This window comes from Cibotium barometz, chromosome 1 (genome assembly GCF_041138505.1).
Source record: "Cibotium barometz isolate CiBa-2024 chromosome 1, ASM4113850v1, whole genome shotgun sequence".
Lineage (NCBI taxonomy): Eukaryota > Viridiplantae > Streptophyta > Polypodiopsida > Cyatheales > Cibotiaceae > Cibotium > Cibotium barometz.
In genome coordinates, this window is record NC_141046.1 from 73,446,827 (window position 1) to 73,468,709 (window position 21,883).

General features: G+C 45.1%; 1 protein-coding gene across 2 annotated transcripts in view; it reads right to left on the reverse strand.

Moving 5' to 3' along the window:
• Nucleotides 1–21,653, reverse strand: part of HGPT (Hypoxanthine-guanine phosphoribosyltransferase) — a 44,073-nt gene extending 22,420 nt beyond the window's left edge. For both annotated transcript variants that reach the window (XM_086805979.1, XM_086805989.1), the window contains exons 1-2: nucleotides 21,412–21,653; nucleotides 21,149–21,319 (exon numbers count right to left, since the gene is read on the reverse strand). In XM_086805979.1, the coding sequence (XP_086662105.1) occupies nucleotides 21,149–21,319; nucleotides 21,412–21,561 (321 nt within the window). In that variant the 5' untranslated portion in view covers nucleotides 21,562–21,653. The remainder of the gene's footprint in view (nucleotides 1–21,148; nucleotides 21,320–21,411) is intronic.
• Between the last annotated feature and the right edge of the window lie 230 nt (nucleotides 21,654–21,883).

The window sequence follows — 21,883 nt, forward strand, 5'->3', positions numbered from 1 at the left end:
ATATAGTCAACAGACAGGTAGACAGGTACGCATCATTCACGTCTACTGGGTATTCCAGGTATTGGCCAAGTAGTCTGGAGCCCAGTGGACTATCACATGCCATAAATCCAAGCATTGTCCACGCATCAAAAACAACACACAAAGTCAAAGAAATTCAAGCATACATCAGTATGCAATCCACATGTAAAGATCCTCCTGTTAATGGATTGTCGTGTTTGGTCTCATCGGATACCACTTCTGAGCTATCTGGATCCCGAAGGAAACCGCGCTCAGTCAATCATCAAGGCCATCTGGTCACTATGTAAGACACAGTTCTAGGCACGAACCTCCCTATGGTGTGACAGTCCCATAGGTAAGACACGGTACAAATACTGACTCTTCCATGGCGTGCCGCGTGACAATCCCATGGGTCGAACACAGTCTAGGTCATACACGGGTGGCACCAGTCTGGCTCCCGTCCATGTCAGCAAAATACTGGCCTCTTCACATGAGACACTGGCCTGGCCTCAAGTGAACGAGACAAAATCTGGAGATGGACCAAATGGTCGGCCAATTGGTGACATCCCCTCGGGCTTCTAAAGAGTTGTCCTCAACTCAAAAGCCTCAAGATATGCCTGCAACAACTGTGGGTAATCAACAAAATAATCCTCATTTACCCACTTGGCATCAATAGGCAAATAATTCTTAAACTTCACAAGGTATCTCCGGGAAAGCTTTCCGGCAAGTAGCTTTCGCTCCTTGTGAAAAACAATCTGTTCCGGCTGGAGGATCTCCTCAACTTCTGAATCACCTTGAAGGGTCCATAATAGCGAGGAGAAAGCTTAGGATATGATCCTTCTCGTCCTGGCCTCTTCCGAAGCCTGGCTTTCTCAAATTTCAGCAAAACCCAATCACCTTCTTTGACTTCCATGTCCCTTCTATGCTTGTCAGCAGCCATTTTATGCTTATCATAAGATCTTGCAATGGCTGTCCGTACCTGACCAAAGGCTACATCCAAGTCACGAACATATTCATCAGCTGCAAAAATCTCATTCTTTGTACGAAGGATGGGTGGCAATACCACTCTGCCCCATAAATAATCTCAAACGGAGCCTTTCCCGTGGAGGCATGGATCGTATTGTTATAGGCAAACTCAACAAGTGGAAGATACTTCTCCCATGCAGTCTTTTGATCTGCCACATAACACTTCAATAAATCCAACGCGGCTGAATTTGCAGCTTCACTTTGGCCATCCGTTTGGAGATGATACGCTGATGAAAACTCAAGTTTAGTACCAATATTATCAAATAAAGCCCTCCAAAAGAGGCTTGTAGTCTTGGGATCTCTATCCCCAACAATGGATTTAGGCATACCATGATGCTTGAAAATATTAGCAGCCATCAAATCAATCCATATATGGCAAAAATCAGCATCCAAATGATACAAATCTCTCATAGCAGATAAGTCTCCATGAGAGGCCACTGAGACTGCAGCTACATAAGGCCTCCTGGATAGTGCATCGGGCACCACATTTTTCTTTCCTGGAGTATGCACAATCTGAAAATGAAACATGGAAAGAAAATTTGCCATTCTCATCTGCTTCTCTGAAAGCTTTGTTTGAGATAGAAAGTATCTCAAGCTTTGATGATCTGTCTTGACTACAAATTCAGCCCCAAGAAGATAATGTTTCCATATCTTTAAGGCGTGAATTACAGCCAAGAGCTCTTTCTCATAGATATCCATATGAAGCTCGGCATCATGCAAACAACGGCTCTCATATGCAACTGCATGCCCTTCTTGATTTAGGACAGCTCCTATGCAATCACCACAAGCATCACATTCAACTACGAATGACTTGTGCAAGTCAAGAACAATCAATACTGGATCACATATAATAGCATGCTTGAGCTGCAAGAAAGCATCCTGTTCCTTTGAAGTCCATTTGAAAGTGATTTTCTTCTTTGTGAGATCATGTAGAGGAGTGGCAATCATGGTGAAATGCCTTATGAAACGCCTGTAATACGAACATAATCCCAGAAAACTACGTACTTGATGTACGTTTTGCAATTCGGGCCAATTCCGAATGGTCTCTATCTTTGCAGGATCCATTGTAACTCCATCTTTAGATACAATATGACCCAGATAATGAATCTCTGAAAGGAAAAACTCACTTTTCTTCGCATTAATGAACAGTTTATGCCGCCGCAACTCTTCGAACACTGTGACCAAATGAGTTCTGTGTTCCTGCTCAGTCTTAGAAAAAACCAAGATATCATCAAAGAATACTCTTGTAAATTTGTGATGGGGTCGGAATATCCTATCCATCATACGATTAAATGTAGCAGGAGCATTGGTGAGACCAAAAGGCATTACCAAAAATTCATATAGTCCAAAGGCATTACCAAAAATTAATATAGTCCAAAGGCTGTCCTGAATGTAGTTTTATGGACATCTTGTGGCACCACTCGTATCTGGTGATAACCACTTTTCAAATCAAGTCGGCTAAAGCAAGCCGAACCATCAAGCTTATCCAAAATATCATCAATTCGCGGAATCAAGAATCTGTTCTTGATGGTAAGCTTGTTCAAAGCTCTATAGTCCACGCACATGCGGAATGAACCATCCTTCTTTTGAACAAGAAGCACAGGAGAGAGCAGTAAGGTGAGGAATTGGGCTGAACCAAACCTTTCTCTAAAAGCTCGTTTACCTGCTTCATGATCTCTTCTTGTTGTGCAGCACTCACTCGGTATGCGGGTTTGTTGGATGAAGAACTACTTGGCACAAGATCTATACGATGATGTTCGGGCCTTTGGGGAGGTAATTCTCCTGGCAAAGTATCAGCAAAACAGTCATTGAATGCATAAAGAAAATTCAGCCTATCATTAGATATAGCATCCACATTTTGATGATTTGGCACAAGGCTATCTCGCACAAAAACCAAGTACGCTGAAAGACTCTTTTTCATTGTTTTATTAATTTGGATGTGTGATACAAGTGGGATGGAATCCCCTTCTTTGCCAGCATCAATAAAATGCATGCGGCCTTTATGCATAAAAGAAATCATATTAGACTTGTAGTCTTTGCGGGGCTCAAGCCTATGGTGCCACGGCTTGCCCAACAATACATCACATCCATTTAGTGGAGCAACTAGGAAATGTTCATTATCAAGGTAGCCCTGGATATGGATGCGCAACTTCCCTATCAAAGGGGTAACCTGCACCTCTTTACCAATAAATGCAGCTTCGGCTTCAATCTGAGGTCCCATGTTCTCAACCTCAATACTCAATGCAGCTGCGGTTTGCATAGAGATGAAGTTATCGGTCACAGAGTCATCAAACATGAATAGTGCGAGCTGATCCTTGATTTGTCCCCAAGCCTTGCAAACCATTCGCTCTTTTGCATCATGACTTGTATTTCCTTGCACATCAGGAACTGCATGTACATTAGCCTTGGTCTGCTTGTTCTCGTGCTTTGGTTTACGATCTGGGCATTGTCGAAACATGTGGTCTTTGCTACCACAAGAAAAGCATTTTCCATCCTTGGCATATTGCTCTCTTTGCTCCGGGGTTAAGCCGAATTTGTTCTTCCTTGGGCCCTGATCTTTAGATGTGTTATTTTCAGCTTTACCACCCTTGTAGGTGTCCCGGAAGTTCTTTTTAGGTGGCTGTCCACCCTTTTGCTGATTTGGGACAGCCTTGTCTTTCCCCTTTGAACCTCCTTGATCCTGTTTAATCTTGAGCACCAATTGCTCCGTAGCAAGAGCAGAAGCTGTGAGCTGTTGCAAAGTATGTTTTGGGTGCAATTCAATGCCCGAACGATATGCGGGTTGCAGTCCAGAACGAAACTTCCTCTTTCTTTCATCCTCAGTGATTTGCATAAAGGGAGTTACTTGCAGCAACACTTTCCAAAATTTGTTAACATACTGTTGCACGCTTTCATTATCTCTTTGCTCCAGCTTGTCCCACTTTTGAGTGAGAGTTTGCTCCGCATTTGGTGGCAAAAACTGAGCATAGAATCTATCTTTAAATTCCTTCCAGGCGCAAATGGGATCCTTGGTGATCTTTTCAGTGATCCACCAATGAGCAGCGATCCCTTTCAAAAACATGCTAGCATGGCGTACTTTTGACTTTTCAGTAAAGTCCTCATCACTAAAAGCAATGTCGAACTGTGCCACAAATGCTAACACTTTAGAAGCATCATGTTCACCATGAAAGACATCAAATTTAACAGATTTGTCACCTGCTTTGAATTCCTTGAGCTTTCTGGCATGAGGCTCATGGTCTTCTCTTTTTCTTTTCCCCTTATCCAACGGGGCAGCCCTATCTGCATGGGCTTCTTGAAACTCAGATGCATGTAACTTACCTGCATATGGCATTGTCTCTCCATGAGACAACTCAGAAGGCAAAATTTTTCTAGAAGCAGACCTGTCACCCTTACCATGGGATACCTGTCTTGCATGCATGTGACTTTCATGCCCTCCGTGAGCACTGGCATACATATATCTGTCAGGCTTTGTGCCTTGTGGAGAAGATGCATGTCGAGAGGTGATTGTCACCTCTTCCTTTTGAATAAAAGATTTCAGCCTTTGAGATGTGGGATCTCCATGCTTCAAACGAGGTGGATTTCTGAATTTCAGCTCTCTGTCGTCCCCCTCTTTGATATCACCTTTGCGGAGGAGGTAGGCAAGTGCCAACTCCCTTGGCTTCTTGCCCACTTCCCATGCCATAGACTCAAAAGTTACATCTACCATTGCATCAGCCTTTCTAGCTTCAATGGCACTTTGCACATGGGGATCTTCATGCAAAAACTTTAACTCTTGCTCTTGAGCCTACAGAAGTTTTCTCATATGTTCCATTTCAGCCCTCATTGCATCAGGCTCTTGTTCAAGCATGGCTGTCTTTCCTGGAGACAGTTGACCCTTTGATTCACTATCATTAACCCTTTCAAGGGGCTTGTGTCTACCTCGCAAGGCATCAGACCCACGAGAGGCACTAGATGGACCCCTCGAATTTTGTAAGTGTGCTAAAAGCGAGATGTCCAGTACACAGGTTCGTTTCCGCACTAGGGAGAGGGAAACAACCGTGCTCTGATACCAATGAAACCAATCCCGTCAAGTGGGAAGACTCCATTGGACACCCACACGCGTAGTAGCACAACTTTAAAACCACAATTTGAAATGGACAACTTAATTCAACTTGAAATTGAAATGAAATGGAAAGATGGACACCAGCACTGGGGCCGGAACGGGCTGAACTCCCCCTCAATATATGATATATTTATTGGGAGTATTTAACAAATACAATGCTCCATGGGTTCCAAGAACCAGATGATGTCCATGTACATATGAATACAGTACCAAACAAATAGATTCGTAGTAGATGTTTGAAGTAGAAGTTTGAAGCAGAACGACCACTAGCGTGGTCCAATCTCTACGGTCCTGTGCTTTCACCTGGACTCCGCGGAGAGCGCCTCACTGGTGTTCCGAGACCACGCACAAACAGGCGCTCTCGTACTAATGCCTGGCTCTCTCGATCTCAGCACCTTTGGACCGAGGTTCTCCAATAGAGCTTGGGCTACCCGACACCGAACGGGTGTTACCGTGGGGAATGAATCCCTTATCAGATTTAACACAAAGTACTTTATTTAAATCTGAAAATTCACTTACTTGTGGATGGCAGAAGGAAATCCAATACCCATGAGTGTAGTTACTTGAGAGAAACACCAGTCATAGCCACTTGAAGACCAAAGATGCCGCCTATGGAAAGGAAGTGCAACCATCTGTTGTGCACGACACAACCTTTTGCCAAAAAAGAAGTTGGAGTAGCCGCCTTAGGAGAGGAATGCCTTGCTGACTGCAGTGGAGAAAAGGCAGCTTGATGGAGGAGATGGAGGCGCACAATCACCTGCAGCCTGCTGGACAGAAGGAACAACCACCTTGTTGAGATGGCACAACTGCCTGCAGGAGAGGAGGTGAAGTATGCGCAGCTGTTTGCTGTAGATGGAGCACCCAGTTGCAAGGGAGGAGATGCCTGGCTGCAGCGTGGAGGAACCGGCTGATTTGAAGGAGCAGCCGCCTGTAGATAGTGGGGTAGTCCTGCTGGAAGACAGGCGCAGCACGTATAGTTTGCAGCCGCCAGTAGATGGTGGGCAGCCGCCCGTAGGTAGTGGGCAGCCTTGCTGAAAGACAGGCGCAGCACGTGAAGTTTGCAGCCGCCAGTAGATGGTCACGCAGCCTGCGCTTGCTTGCAGATGGAGCGCATAGCCTCCTGGAAGAGCATGCGCAACCAGCTCAGCCGCCGGGGAGCAGAAGCGTAAGAGAGGGTCGCCGGTTTTTGTCCTCGAAGATGGTGGAAGCGAATCGCCGGGTTGGTTTTACGCTGGAGGTGAAAGCCTTTTTTTTTATATAAAAATTAAGGTGGAGTTAACACATTGATTTGGTTGACTCCCCACGATTGCATGTGGGCGGCCAGTTCTTTGGAGGTGTGGGTAGGTGACCATGCACCCACCCCCACACACACACTTAAGTGGGGCTCCCCACCTTGGCCCCTAAGTGGGTGCCCAAAGGGAGTGCCCACTTTTAAGTGTGTGAACATTTGACCTTATAAAACAAAGGGTTAAAATTCAAGTATTAAAACAACATGTGCGATATACTTACCACCTGTTCACATGCACCAAAACTTGTCAGAAGACAGAGCAGACTTCACGACTCACTGGCAGGTGTCCCCGCTCAGTAAGTAACACGTCAAGCAAGCAAACACAAAAATACATGTCATGCGAAAACAGTTTCAAACATGCAAATCATGTGTGCATGTGCAAATAGTAACATGGACATATCTCTCGTTCATGGAACAGGTACAAAATATCTGTCGGCACAAAAATGGCACGACGTAAAACATAAAAACCTGGTCTTCCTATGGAGTGACAGTCCCATAGGTAAGACACAGTTCCAGGCACGAACCTCCCTATGGTGTGACAGTCCCATAGGTAAGACACGGCACGAATACTGGCTCTTCCATGGCATGACAATCCCATGGGTCGAACACAGTCCAGGTCATACACGGGTGGCACCAGTTTGGCTCCCGTCCATACGACACCATCCTACTAACACACGGGTGGCACCAGTCTGGCTCCCGTCCATGTCAACAAAATACTGGCCTCTTCACATGAGACACTGGCCTGGCCTCAAGTGAACGAGAAACAAAATCTGGAGATGGACCAAATGGTCGGCCAATTGGTGACAAAATCTCTTCTTGCTCTTCCACCGTAGGTGGATCCACCAAAATGGGCTCCTCTGGGGGTGGTCCCGTATATGGCTTCCATAAACTGACATGGAAGGCACTATGCATCCTCCAATGATCTGGAAGGTCCAACCGATAACATACATCATTGATCTTCATTGTAATCTAAGAAGGTCCATAATACCTAGAAGCAAGCTTTGGGTACTTGTGCTTCTTGGTTTTAGACTTCCTAAGTCTTGCTTTCTCGAATCTCAACAAGACCCAATTCCCTTCTTCAAATGAGACCTTCCTTCTATGCTTTATCCGCAGCTTTCTTTTGCTTGGCTTAAGATGTCTCAATAGCCTTTCGAACCTATGCAAAAAGCTGTATCCAAGTCTGTCAAAACCCGAGATCTCTCCGAGAAGGAAACTAGCAAAACAGCCATGAAAAGCAAGACAAAGCAACAAACCCTAATCCTATAAGACAAAGCGGAAGAAACATATATGGATGCAGGCATACTCGCCACCCAACCATGACAGCCGTGAGCAAGGCTCACAAACTTGATCGTCCCCACCGAGCCACGAACTAGAGCGTCATGCTCTCATGAGTGCCCTGCCATCGTCCTCAATTGGTGTACTCTACCACCCGGGGTTGTCCCCAAAGGACGACGGCCTCCTGCGCGCGATGGTGCTCCTGCTCCATGCGCTCTGCACTCCTGTGCTCCATCCGTCGGTGTGTGCCCAACTGGTACCCCTCCCCCCAATAAATAGGGAAGGAACACCCAAAAAGCACACACTATCAATAGCGGACCAAAAAGCACATGTCCGCCCACAACATATCATACTCTAGCTCGTCAATCTGCCTACCTCTAGCATGCACATGACATACTCCCCTTCCTCAAAAGAGCTCACTCTTGAGCTCCAGAAAAAGAACTCGAGGAGATATTGGTCGAAACCAATAGTCTCAAGGACAATCCGACTAAGAGATCGACCTGCTCAAGTAACATGACATGAACGTCAATTCCTAGTCACAAAAGCCGAATCCGGAGCAAATGGATCATCTGGGTAACTCGAAGCTGACAATGCTACCAGTACTAGAGGTAAGCAACCACTGTCCTAAAGAGTTATCCCGAAACCAGAAGTATCTTCCATTTGACTACCATGCTTTCATCTTGATGTCCTCTATAAATCTGGTCTGGAAAAAACCACAAAACTAGGAAAACCCAGATCCTACTACTTAAGCCTGAACCAAGTGGAACAAAACAGTAGTCTCTTCCCAAACAAGAGAAGAACCGATCTTCTAGAAAAGATCATCAATCTGTCCTTCATCACCTCGGAAGTCTAACTTCCCAAACAGACCTCAAAAAGTCTGAGTACCTTGGACATGAAAGGAACAAGTGTTCCAATAGACCTGGTTATGACACAAGCTAGCATCTATCATAACTGTCTGTATCAAAAGTAAAGTATCTATCCCTTAAAAATGTTGAGATAGCCTTGTGTTTGTAGGCGCAGAGTCTGAATGAAGTCTTGACAATCTGGCTCCTTTTTTTTTTTTTACATCATGCTTTTTTCTTGTCGAGACTATCGAGCCATTCTTGGATCCACCAATGTGTGTGCAGATTTGTACGCGAATCCCACGTATCACGAGCCTCTTGGAACCACTTGACAACTCCACAATCATCGTTTGGTAAAGGTACGGAGCACCCATCAACTTTGGGTCTGACATCATCCGTAACGTGGGTAATGCACTCCCGAGTATGTTTCAGCTTTTGGACTAGTAGTGGATAAAACCCAAGCCATCCCGGCGGTTTCACATGCTCGAAGTCATCTTTGTCGACCGACTCGACGTCGTTACTGCCAACAGACTCCATGTAAACTCTGTCTTCTAAATCCATATGTTCAAAGTGAACATCATCAACCGACTCCATGTCGTTACTGCCAATGGATTCCATATAAACACTATCATCTGAATCCATGAAGTTCCACTTAAACTTGGGTACTTTTTTGGAAAAAGTGATAGTTTAAAGAAAAACTGTAAAAGCTGATTGGAGAGATGACAAAGGTGAGGTAAGAGAGCTCGCAGGTTGTGTCAATGTAGAGTGGTAGAAGCCTTGCAAGCTTCTTCTCCTCCTCTCACAAGAGAAAGACTTGTCCATTTTTAGGGGCCTCGAGTGCAAAAAAAAAAAAGCAAAAAAGCATGATTTTCGTAAAAACTTAGGTTTATGTGCTTTTTTTTATAATACCCCCTTTTTTAGATTAAAAAAAAGCTTGCTGATCTTTTAATATCAAAAGCAAGGTTTTATCTTTAAAAAACACATTACATGCTTTTTACTTTGCTCTTTCTCTCTCTCTAAAAAAAACTTACTTATTTCTTTTTCTCTCTCTCTCTAGCAGGTGGACTCCAATTCGGCCATTCTTCTCTCTCCCTTGCCATACGTGAAGCAGACACACATTTTCTCTCTTCACCCAAACCCGTGCGCACAGCCTGCTGCCTTCAGCCTGCCTACTGTACGACGGCTGCCCAACTTGCTTGCCCGACCTGCTGTCCATGTGCTCCCTGACCTGCTGCTTGGCCTCCCGCGTTGCCTGGCTGCCCGGCTCCTTTTGCCTGGCCTGCTGCTTGTTGCCCGCACTGCCTAGCTGCCCTTTGCACCTTGGGCTGGCCACCCACAGGCCTGAACAGGGCCACCTTGTGGGTTGGCCTTGCAGCCCAGCCACACAGCCGTGGGCTGGCTGCTGGCCACACAAGGCTGGCTGGCCACATCTAGGTCGGCCATCATGCCACCAAACCGCCCACAGTTGGGCAAGTTCACACGAGCAAAAGCAACGCAAAAAACAACGCTAAAGGCAACGCAGCAGCAAATCGAAGACAGCCCAAATCACACGAATCCCGAGGCGCTCTACACGCAGCCATCACGGGCATACAAACATGGCACTTTTTCTCACAGCAATCATGGTATAAAAACCACGTGCATCCATGGTGCTTTTTCTTGCACACCCGCCAGCTCTCTCTCTCTCTCTCTCTCTCTCTCTCTCTCTCTCTCTCTCTCTCTCTCTCCATCTTGCAATAACCTACACGTGTACGCTGCAAGAAACATAGAAAGAACTCACCCGAAGGTGTCCTGCTCCCATCTTCCTCCCAGATCTGATACCATTGTCAAAACCCGAGATCTCTCCGAGAAGGAAACCTGCAAAACAGCCATGAAAAGCAAGACAAAGAACCAAACCCTAACCCTAGAAGGCAAAGCAAAAGAAACATATCTGGGTGCAGGCATACTCGCCACCCAACCATGACAGCCGTGAGCAAGGCTCACAAACTTGGCTGTCCCCACCGAACCACGAACTAGAGCGTCATGCTCTCATGAGTGCCCTGCCATCGTCCTCAACCAGTGTACTCTACCACCCGGGGTTGTCCCCAAGGATGACGGCCTCCTGCTCGCGATGGTGCTCCTGCTCCATGCGCTCTGCACTCCTGTGCTCCATCCGTCGGTGTGTGCCCAACTGGTACCCCTCCCCCCAATAAATAGGAAAGGAACACCCAAAAAAGCGCACACTATCAATAGCGGACCAAAAAGCACATGTCCGCCCACAACATATCATACTCTAGCTCGTCAATCTGCCTACCCCTAGCATGCACATGACAAAGTCTCAAACAAGCTCATCTGCATGGAAGATCTCTTCCTTGGTTCTAAGCACGGGCAACAACAATGGTTTGCTATAGATAATCTCAAAAGGAGCTTTGCTTGTAGATGAATGAACGGTGTTGTTGTAAGAGATGAATGAACGGTGTTGTTGTGAGCATACTCAACCAAAGGCAAATACTTCTCACATTGATCCATTGCTTTGAGAGCATAACGTTTTAGGATATCCAAGAGAGTGAGGTTTGCAATCTCACTTTGTCCATCAGTTTGAGCATGATAAGCCGAAGAGAAATTCCGCTTTGTCTCCATATTGTCAAAAAGAGCTCTCCAAAAGAAACTAGTAGTCCGAGGATCTTTATCCCCCACAATGGACTTGGGCAATCCATGGTGCTTGAAAATCTGCTGAATAAACAATGTCACCATGCGAATGGGCCTCCTTACAAGGTAAGCGCTACTGAGTTTGTACTCTCCTCTCTCATCCGCAAGGGTGATCTCAAGGAAGGAGAGGATAGAGAGCTAGTATTCAAGAATCCACCTCATTTGAAGCAGGGGGACCCAGCATCTCAACAATTGAGATCTTTTATACACAAGGAGGAGGTATCAATCACTTCTAGCCATGCATCTACTCCTCATGGGACAGGAGGCAACAAGTATGTGCATGTTGGAGCGGCTCGTACAGAATGTGTGTTGATTAGAGGGCCCTTAACAAGATAACCATCAAGAACAGGTTTCTGATTCCTAGAATCGATTACGTCCTTGATAAGCTTAAGGGAGCTACATGTTTCAATCACATTGATTGTAAGAGTGGGTACCATCAAATTAGAGTGGTACCTCAGGATGTACACAAAACTGCTTTCAAGACATCATTTGGGCTCTATTAATATTTGGTGGTGCCATTTGATCTTACAAATGCTCGCGTCACTTTCAACAAAATGATAGATAGAATTTTTAGGCCTCACCGCCGCAAGTTACGGGAACTTTCTTTGATGATATTATTATCTTTTCAAAGAGTGAAGTAGAGCATAAGGAACTCCTCGCTATTGTGTTTGAAGAGCTTAGGAAACACAAGCTTTTTATCAATGGAAAGAAGAGTGAATTCTTTTTCCATTATTTCGGGCATATTGTTTCGAAAGAGGGTGTACGCATGGATCCTGCAAAGATTCAAGCTATTAAGGACTGGCCAAAACTTCAAAATGTTTATCAAGGCAGGACCTATGTTCTTCCTATCGTCGATTTATTCGGCACTTTGCTTTCTTGGCTTCTCCGTTGCATGATTTAACGAAGAAGAAAGCTATATTCCGTTGGTCTGATTCAAACAGAGCAGCTTTCCAATAGTTGAAGGACGCCATTATCTCAAGGCCTATTCTTATTATTCCAAATTTGCAAAGACCCATTGTGGTCGAGTGTGATGCATGTGGAGATTGTTTGGGGGTTGTTTTGAATCAAGAGGGACATAGAGTGGCTTTTGCAAGCCGCCGCCTAAAACATGCAGAATTGTACTTGCAGGTTTACGAGAAAGAGTTATTAGCCGTCATTCATGCCCTACAAACATGGAAACATTACCTTTTGGGGGCTGAGTTTATGGTTAAACCAGATCATCAACACTTCATCACACAACCTAAACTCTCAAAAAAGCATCTAAGGTGTCCATGTCTCATTCTCACATTTTACATAGTCCAAGCAAGAAGAATTTAGTTGCAGATGCTTTGTCACCCAAGCCTCAAGTGCATGCATTGACTACCCCCTACCATTAGGGCTTGTCAGGGATGCCAGATATGTACTCTTTGGACACAGATTTTCAGCTTACGTGGGCTGATTTGAATGGTGGTCCTGTTGTCCCATCTTATTCGATACGAGATGGTTTTCTAATGATACAAAACCGCATGTGTGGTCCAAGATTTGCACCAAAAGGTTATGGAAGAGTGTCATGCTCCTCTGTATGCACGTCATCATGGCATTCTGTGTAAACCGGCCTTCAGAAACCAAAGGGCGGTGGAACAAACACTCGCACATAAAACACTTCAACACCATTGAGGACCAAGAAAAGGAAAACAAATAGGGGGAGCTAGAATGCTCCTGCAAAAAGTACACGGACACCGATTGGCCCCAAATCGCAGTGGCGCCCCTTGCGGTATTTCTTTAATTGATTAAAAGAGCTTTGATTACAATATAAGGCTGGTAACTCAGCCGTCCCAGTAGAACTCCTGAAGCCTGCAAAGAACCTGCATCTAGCTTCTTGTCCACACGGCATCCACAAACAAGTCCAGCCATTGTTCATATCGAAAGACTCTTCTCACATTGAGCCTGCATACAGAAGCTTTCTCCCATGATCAAGGCTGCCACAACCATCCATAGCCTCTCACACTATGAACAGCATCACACCCTGACACATCCAGTGCTTCTGCATCTCAACACAGACTCCCAAATTGTCTCTCAAAAGAGAACTCGCATCACAGCACAGCATACCATACAGTTGACACACCTGTACAAACCCTCTCTACCTTCCAAGGGTACTATCCATCTCTGTCATGGATTCCCTGTCCCCTGTCTTGTCAGTAGCAAGGCTGTACCAAACATGTGTCCATTCCTGTACTTTCTGCCTGCATGTGACCTATCTCCTGGAGAAACCCAAAAACATGTCTCTTCGAGAAAACCTACGACCTGTTTCCACGTGAAACCCTTAGGCTTGTTTCCCTTTGAAACTTCTGTCATGTTTCCCATACATCTAGTTACCTGTTCCCTCATGAAACATCTGGCAACATAGAGATTCCCATAACTGTAGGTCCCACTGTTCCTTTCTAGCAGGAAGAAAACAATCTGCTCCATGAGCACGCAGCCATGCGAGCTTGCATCACTCCCATGCCAAGAAACATAACCAAAAGACCTGTACTTGAAGTCCAAAACCCAAGCACATAGCTGAATTTGCAGCCAAACAAAAACAACCCATAAACTGTCCTCAAAACAGTCCCGAACCCAAAGCAAAGAGAAGCTGAAAGTTCCATCAGTTGAACGCCATCAACATGATGTCTATGTTCATGGAAAACCAGCTCCCTGTTCAGTCCAGTCCTCCGCTTTTGCACTAAGAAAAAGATAGAAAAGCGCCTGCAGCCATGCGCTTTTTCTCCTATCAAAAGGTGCCCTGAAAACTGCCCAAGCAACACACAGTCCAGCCTCCTGTATGCTGCGCCTGAAATCCAGCCCACCTGTTGGCAAGGAAAAGAGAGAGAGAGCATGCCCAGCTCTGTGCACCTGCTGTCGCCTATAGCCTCTGTATCTCCTGCCCCACCCTCAACACGAGCATGAGAGAGGATGTTCAGCGTGCAGCTCTGTGCGCCCAGCCAAGCAGCCCGTTTCCAACGAAAAAGCCAGCCCATGGGTCTCCAGGCGACCAGCCCTTCTTAGCGAAAAAGCACACCACCCAACAAGAGTTAGGCGCCTCTCCTCCTGGCAGCCCCTCCTTTTTCCTAAAAAGCACACGTGGCCCCAAAATAACATAAGGGCCACGATTATCTTTGATGAAGGGCTTTTTAATAATTTTTATAGGTTTTTAAACCTTTTAAACTAAAATCTCTTTGCCCCCTTTCACACATGGGGTTATCCACACATGGGCTTCCATCTTCACTCCCACCTGATGCCATTCACACTGTCCACCATGTCCCCGTGCACATCTACATCTTGTCCAGAGAAAAACACAGGGTCATGACATACCCCCCTCTTGAAAAATGGCAAGCGTCCTCGATTGCACTCAATGGCACAGTAAAGCATCTTATGAGCAAAGACACCCCGTATGGCAAAATGGCCTTCCAATGCATCTGGATGATAGAACAATCATCCTGCACAATAAGCCACACTGTCCTCTTGCTTGTTCCTTCAGAACCTACAGCAAAAGTCTAAAACCAAATGGAAACATGTTACCTGTGGTAGCCAAAAACAAAACCATGCATCATTCTACATATGGCACACATATGCATTCGCAAACAATATGCTCCTCAAAATGCTCTACCTACTCCAAAGTAACAGTCTAAGGGCTGCTCGCAAGCCTTACGCCCATGGGCATCCCGCAGGACCCACGACTGATGGTAAAACATGAGCATATGCAAGCACTCAATGCATCCAAACACTACATCTACCAAGTACTTTCCCACATATGTTCTCATGGCCATCCCGCAGGAGTCACATCCATGAACATAATAAAGCACTTGATGTATCATACCAACATACATGCAGCACATGACACAATGCAGAGTATTTCCCAATGTATTCTCAATGGTACCAGGATCCAATGGCACCAGAATACAAAAATACCTCTACGTCAAAAAGTGTATGCATACATGCACAAACAGAGTTCGATCCATATTTCCATGAACCAAACCAACTCTAGGACTGCTCGCAAGACTTATGTCCTCCATAGAGTTATCCATAGTTGCAGTTAGAGTTCCAGGTTCGCGCGACTGTGAACCATACTCAACCACCATCTCATGTGACTAGTACACAATATCATAGAAGTCCCATAAGCAGACGTACAGTCAGCCTCAGTACCTTCGGGTGAATACAAAGATGTCACCAAGCGACTCCTAGATAACAAATGCACCTGTCTGTAACAAGGGAGCGGAGGTGCTACCCCCCTCTTGAGCATCAGGTAATGCTCCAGACCCATGCTCTGCTGAACCTGAATGAGCCGTAACAAGAGTCGACTCCAACTCATAGGCATCAAGATAAAGCTGCAACTCCTGAGGTGAATCTGCTAAGTCACCCTCCTCCATCCACTTCGCATCCATCAGTGAACCTCCTCCATCCACTTCGTATCCATCAGTGAACAGCTCTTGAACTTCACAGGATAGCGACGGGAAACCTTACCCTGTACCTTTCTTTCCTTATGTGCCAGTATATGCTCAGGAATAAGAACCTCGTCAAGTTCCTCCACTTCCATCTGAGATCTGATACATCCTCAGGCACCCAAAACCTGCTTGCACTCCACCCAAGTGATAAGCACAAGTCCTCGATGAAGCATAGTAGATCACCACTAACATAGAAAGAAACTGTCTTCCGAACCCATGAAGCCTCTATGAAGATACCATCGGTGACAAACTGTCGAAAGCCATAGCCTTTAACGCATCTCCTGCACCATAACACTTCAACTGCTTCTTGTTCCTGGCCGACTACTTCTTGTCCTTGGTGTCTTTTCTCCTGAACTTCATCTTCTGCTCTTGCTCTTCACCTCATATAGGCAAAGACACAATCCTGCACTGTGTCCTGCACTTCCTTTTCACTTTCCTCATGTTGAAGCTTTGGATGTGACTCTCATGAGACAACCACGAGCTCGCCCCCTTAGGAAAGTTGGCGATTGTCCCAACCAAAGCAACCACGGACTTGCCTCCTTGAGAAAGTCGACGATGTGTCCCGGCAAACGGAACCTTGTAAACCGGCCTTCAGAAACCAAAGGGCGGTGGAACAAACACTCGCACATAAAACACTTCAACACCATTGAGGACCAAGAAAAGGAAAACAAACAGGGGGAGCTAGAATGCTCCTGCAAAAAGTACACGGACACCGATTGGCCCCAAATCGCAGTGGCGCCCCTTGCGGTATTTCTTTAATTGATTAAAAGAGCTTTGATTACAATATAAGGCTGGTAACTCAGCCGTCCCAGTAGAACTCCTGAAGCCTGCAAAGAACCTGCATCTAGCTTCTTGTCCACACGGCATCCACAAACAAGTCCAGCCATTGTTCATATCGAAAGACTCTTCTCACATTGAGCCTGCATACAGAAGCTTTCTCCCATGATCAAGGCTGCCACAACCATCCATAGCCTCTCACACTATGAACAGCATCACACCCTGACACATCCAGTGCTTCTGCATCTCAACACAGACTCCCAAATTGTCTCTCAAAAGAGAACTCGCATCACAGCACAGCATACCATACAGTTGACACACCTGTACAAACCCTCTCTACCTTCCAAGGGTACTATCCATCTCTGTCATGGATTCCCTGTCCCCTGTCTTGTCAGTAGCAAGGCTATACCAAACATGTGTCCATTCCTGTACCTTCTGCCTGCATGTGACCTATCTCCTGGAGAAACCCAAAAACATGTCTCTTCGAGAAAACCTACGACCTGTTTCCACGTGACACCCTTAGGCTTGTTTCCCTTTGAAACTTCTATCATGTTTCCCATACATCTAGTTACCTGTTCCCTCATGAAACATCTGGCAACATAGAGATTCCCATAACTGTAGGTCCCACTGTTCCTTTCTAGCAGGAAGAAAACAATCTGCTCCATGAGCACGCAGCCATGCGAGCTTGCATCACTCCCATGCCAAGAAACATAACCAAAAGACCTGTACTTGAAGTCAAAAACCCAAGCACATAGCTGAATTTGCAGCCAAACAAAAACAACCCATAAACTGTCCTCAAAACAGTCCCGAACCCGAAGCAAAGAGAAGCTGAAAGTTCCATCAGTTGAACGCCATCAACATGATGTCTATGTTCATGGAAAACCAGCTCCCTGTTCAGTCCAGTCCTCCGCTTTTGCACTAAGAAAAAGATAGAAAAGCGCCTGCAGCCATGCGCTTTTTCTCCTATCAAAAGGTGCCCTGAAAACTGCCCAAGCAACACACAGTCCAGCCTCCTGTATGCTGCGCCTGAAATCCAGCCCACCTGTTGGCAAGGAAAAGAGAGAGAGAGCACGCCCAGCTCTGTGCGCCTGCTGTCCTGCAGCCGCCTGTAGCCTCTGTATCTCCTGCCCCACCCTCAACACGAGCATGAGAGAGGATGTTCAGCGTGCAACTCTGTGCACCCAGCCAAGCAGCCCGCTTTCCAACGAAAAAGCCAGCCCATGGGTCTCCAGGCGACCAGCCCTTCTCAACGAAAAAGCACACCACCCAACAAGAGTTAGGCGCCTCTCCTCCTGGCAGCCCCTCCTTTTTCCTAAAAAGCACACGTGGCCCCAAAATAGCATAAGGGCCACGATTATCTTTAATGAAGGGCTTTTTAATAATTTTTATAGGTTTTTAAACCTTTTAAACTAAAATCTCTTTGCCCCCTTTCACACATGGGGTTATCCACACATGGGCTTCCATCTTCACTCCCACTTGATGCCATTCACACTGTCCACCATGTCCCCGTGCACATCTACATCTTGTCCAGAGAAAAACACATGGTCATGACATTCTGGCTACTACACAAGCTTTGGAATGATATTTCTTTTGGCCAGCTTTATGCAGGAATATTGAAACTTATGTTCGTGAGTGCATGGTGTGTCAAAAAGTCAAATTTGACAAACACAAAACCCCTAGTTTGCTTCAACCTTTACCCATTCCACATGAACCATGGGAAAGCATTGGAATGGATTTCATTATGGATTTGCCGAGTTCCACGCATGGTAATGATGCTATATGGACTATCATTGATCGTTTTAGCAAACAGGCACATTTTATTCCTGTGAGGAAGACAATTAAGCCAGAGCACATGGCAAAGCTATTCTTGGCTCAGATTTTCAAACATCATGGCATGTCCAATTCTATTGTGGGGGATAGAGATCCTTGGATCACTAGTTTATTCTAGCGGGCATTGTTTGATAAAATGGGCACAAAGCTGAATTTTTCATCAACTTATCGCTAAATTTATCATCAGCTTATCATCCTCAAACAGACGGTCAGAGTGAAATCGCAAATTCAACCATACTTGATTTGCTCAAATGTTATGTATTTGAGCAGGAAAATATTGGAAGAAATACTTTTCCTTGGTTGAGTTTGCATACAACAATACTCTGCCTTCTTCAACTAAGAAGAGTTGGACTCACACACTCACACACACAAACCTGCACATTAGGGTTAGGTGCAGGATAGAGAAGCTCACACAGAAATTGGAGAGAGAGAGAGAGAGAGAGAGAGAGCCAAAAGTGTGGTATCCACAAAATGCAAGTCAACACTTGCATGTGTGCCACATCCATATAATATAGAAGTACAAAATATTATATGTTAGAGTGTCCTTTCACACTTGATGTCCGAGGGAAAAAACCACATGGGAAAAAGTGCCCTTGGTTAAGCCCTGTTCACACATAGCACTACCATAAGTGAGCATATGCCTACAGCCAAATCACCAACCCTTTTGAGTACTAGGTATGTACCATAGTACCTATGAGCAAACTTGGGATTAGAGGAACCCTTGAGAGTATTGTGGCAGCTCGTTGGTAGCTTCAACAGTACAAAATCTCCTTCTTGAAACTTCACATCACGCCTATGCTCATCCACAATAGCCTTCAGAACCTCTTGGGCTCTCTTCATACTGTCCTTGCATAGTTGAAGAAGTTGCCGCATTCTCTTCAACTCTTCTTTAGCCAATGTATTGGCCACCTTGTCTTATTGGAAGGGCACATGCACTTGAAACTCGACGCAGGCTAGCATATCCCCAAAGCCGCATGGGTCTTGGATATGAATCCCAACCGTCACATGCACCTATCCTTTATGGAATTCACGTCCTCGTCAATTGTTTTTGAAACTAGGGTGAGTGTATTTACCCTTTCATGATCTATGTGCCTACGTGTGGCCAAGGTAAATAAGCGCAAGGTCTTAACCTTGCTTTATAGCCATGAGCAAAGTCAGTATCAAACCTGTTACAACAATACACATAAAGAGCCTCAAAGTGAGACATCCCAATGCTCAAATGCTTACTAGAATTATGGCAAAATTCAACAAGATGTAACCATTCATCCCATGAAGATTATATGTTATGACAATAATGTCTTAAATACACCTCAAGCCACTTGTTGGTACACCCCGCTATGGAAGGCACATGTACTTGATATCCATAAAGAGCCCCAAAGGGTTACATCCCAATGTTCAAATGCCTACTAGAATTATGACAACAGATGTAGCCATTCATCCCATGAAGATTATATATCATGACAATAATGCCTTAAACACACCTCAAGCCACATGTTGATACACTCTGTTTGCCCATCCGTTTGAGGATGATAGACTATAGATGAAGTGATTTGTGTGCCCATGTTCTCATAAAAATATCTCCAAAAATTCCCTAAGAATTTGATGTCTCTATCACACACTACGTTAAGTGTTAAGCCATGTACCATTGAATACATGCTCTATGAATTGTTTGGCAATTTAAGATGCTCCATATGTGACCTTGAAAGCAATGAAATGGACTGATTTGGTAAGTCTATCAACCACCATAAATATTTGATCCCATCCATGCTTAGTTTTGGGAAGACTTGTAATGAAATCCATAGAGATGTGGATCTACTTCCAATCCAAAATGGGTAGATGATAAAGTAAACCACCAGGTAGTTGAGGACTATCCTTGTTCCTTTGACATGAAGAACATTCCATCACAAACTTCATGATATCTCTCCACATGCCTTTCCAAAAGAAATTCTTGATCACTTTGTCATAGGTCTTTAGCACACCAAGATGACCCGCAAGTGGAGAAGAATGCATCTCATGAAGCATCTTAGGTATGTACGTATCCCCCTCCTTACCACTTTTCCAAGGTACTCATGGCAAGAAAGGTTCAAACAAACACTCCCCTTGGCCTCTCCTACAATTGTCAAGGTACCTCTTACACATTCATCTAGATTCTAATTGGCTTGAATCAAAGGAATGAATGGCAAGAGTATGATAGAACGACTCACCAATTAGACATGACTCATACCAATTTTACAACTTATCATCATATATTCTCCACTTTTCAATCACCTCATTGCCACGAGTGATCAAAACCACCAAAGCTGCATGTCCACATTAGCATTAGAGTGTAATGGAAGCATCCAATGTATCTTCTCATAAGTTGTCTCATTTATTTTTGGCAATTTGCCTTGCATAAAAACAGCACAGTAAATGATAGCAAAATAATATATTCAATCAAATTCTTTCTTAATTGGACCATAAATGGGACCAAAATTCATCCATGAACCAAAGAGATGACATGTCAAGTCTAAGCCATGTCCCAAAAAGGCAATGACATAACCATAATCCAGGAGAATAGAGATCCGAGAAAACCAATCCACAGCACTAATCATTGCAAAAAGTGCCATTGCTAATTTCCCAAAATCACTCACTTGGCTAATCATTAATCAGGGAAGGTGCCCTTAAACTTGCTCTTGTAACCTGGTACACGTACATCTGGGACGGAGCTATGCAAGAGGCTTCTGAAATAAGGAAAATATGTGCGCTTATTGTGTAAGGGATAAAATGTGATGTGGCAATTGAACATTGAGATAGGTTCTTGCCAGCATAAGTAGACGGACTTGCTTTTAAATCATCCTTGTAGATGACTAGAGAAGAAAGGGCGTACCACAAGAACATGCTTGCCGTTGATGTCTATCTTGATGTCATCAGAGATAACGGCAACTCCACTGGATTCCGTCTTGTTGCCGTACGATTGGATCCGTACGAACTCCACGGAAATTGGTAGAGTGATGTTACGGACAAGATCAGCCACAAACATGAATGCACCAGTGGCCACCTGAAAGTACAAAAGGAGGAGAGAGAGCCTCAAACAAAAGAGGAAGACATGATCACATGAAGTCTGTGTGCCTCCCAGGGCTAACAACGTACCCCTATGACAAGGAGGGGTAGGGAGTCCGCAAAGTCGCGGGAGATGGAGCGGCCCAGCTCTCCCACGCGCTCCTCGATCTGCGAAGGACTCCACAACACCCTCTGCATGTCCTCCGCCTGCTGCAGACCAATCTCCTCCTCCTGCGTCATACTCACTGCTGTTATGTCCGATCAAACATGGACCGTCAAAGTGCAGTGCTAGCTAGAACGGTACCCTACGATCTCAAACAGCCACCACCACACATATGTATGTGTGTATGCAAGTGTGGCAGTGTGTGCGTGTATATGTAGTATCTATGGATGTATGTGTGTGCGTGTGACTGAGTGTGTGTATTTTTGTGCACATGTGTATATATGTGTGCATGTATGCATGTGTCTATGTGTGACTCCCTCAAATAGACGCATATCTGTGTCTCTTTTTCACATGCATTTTCTCTACGTATGTCTCGTGCATATACACAACCCTCTCTCA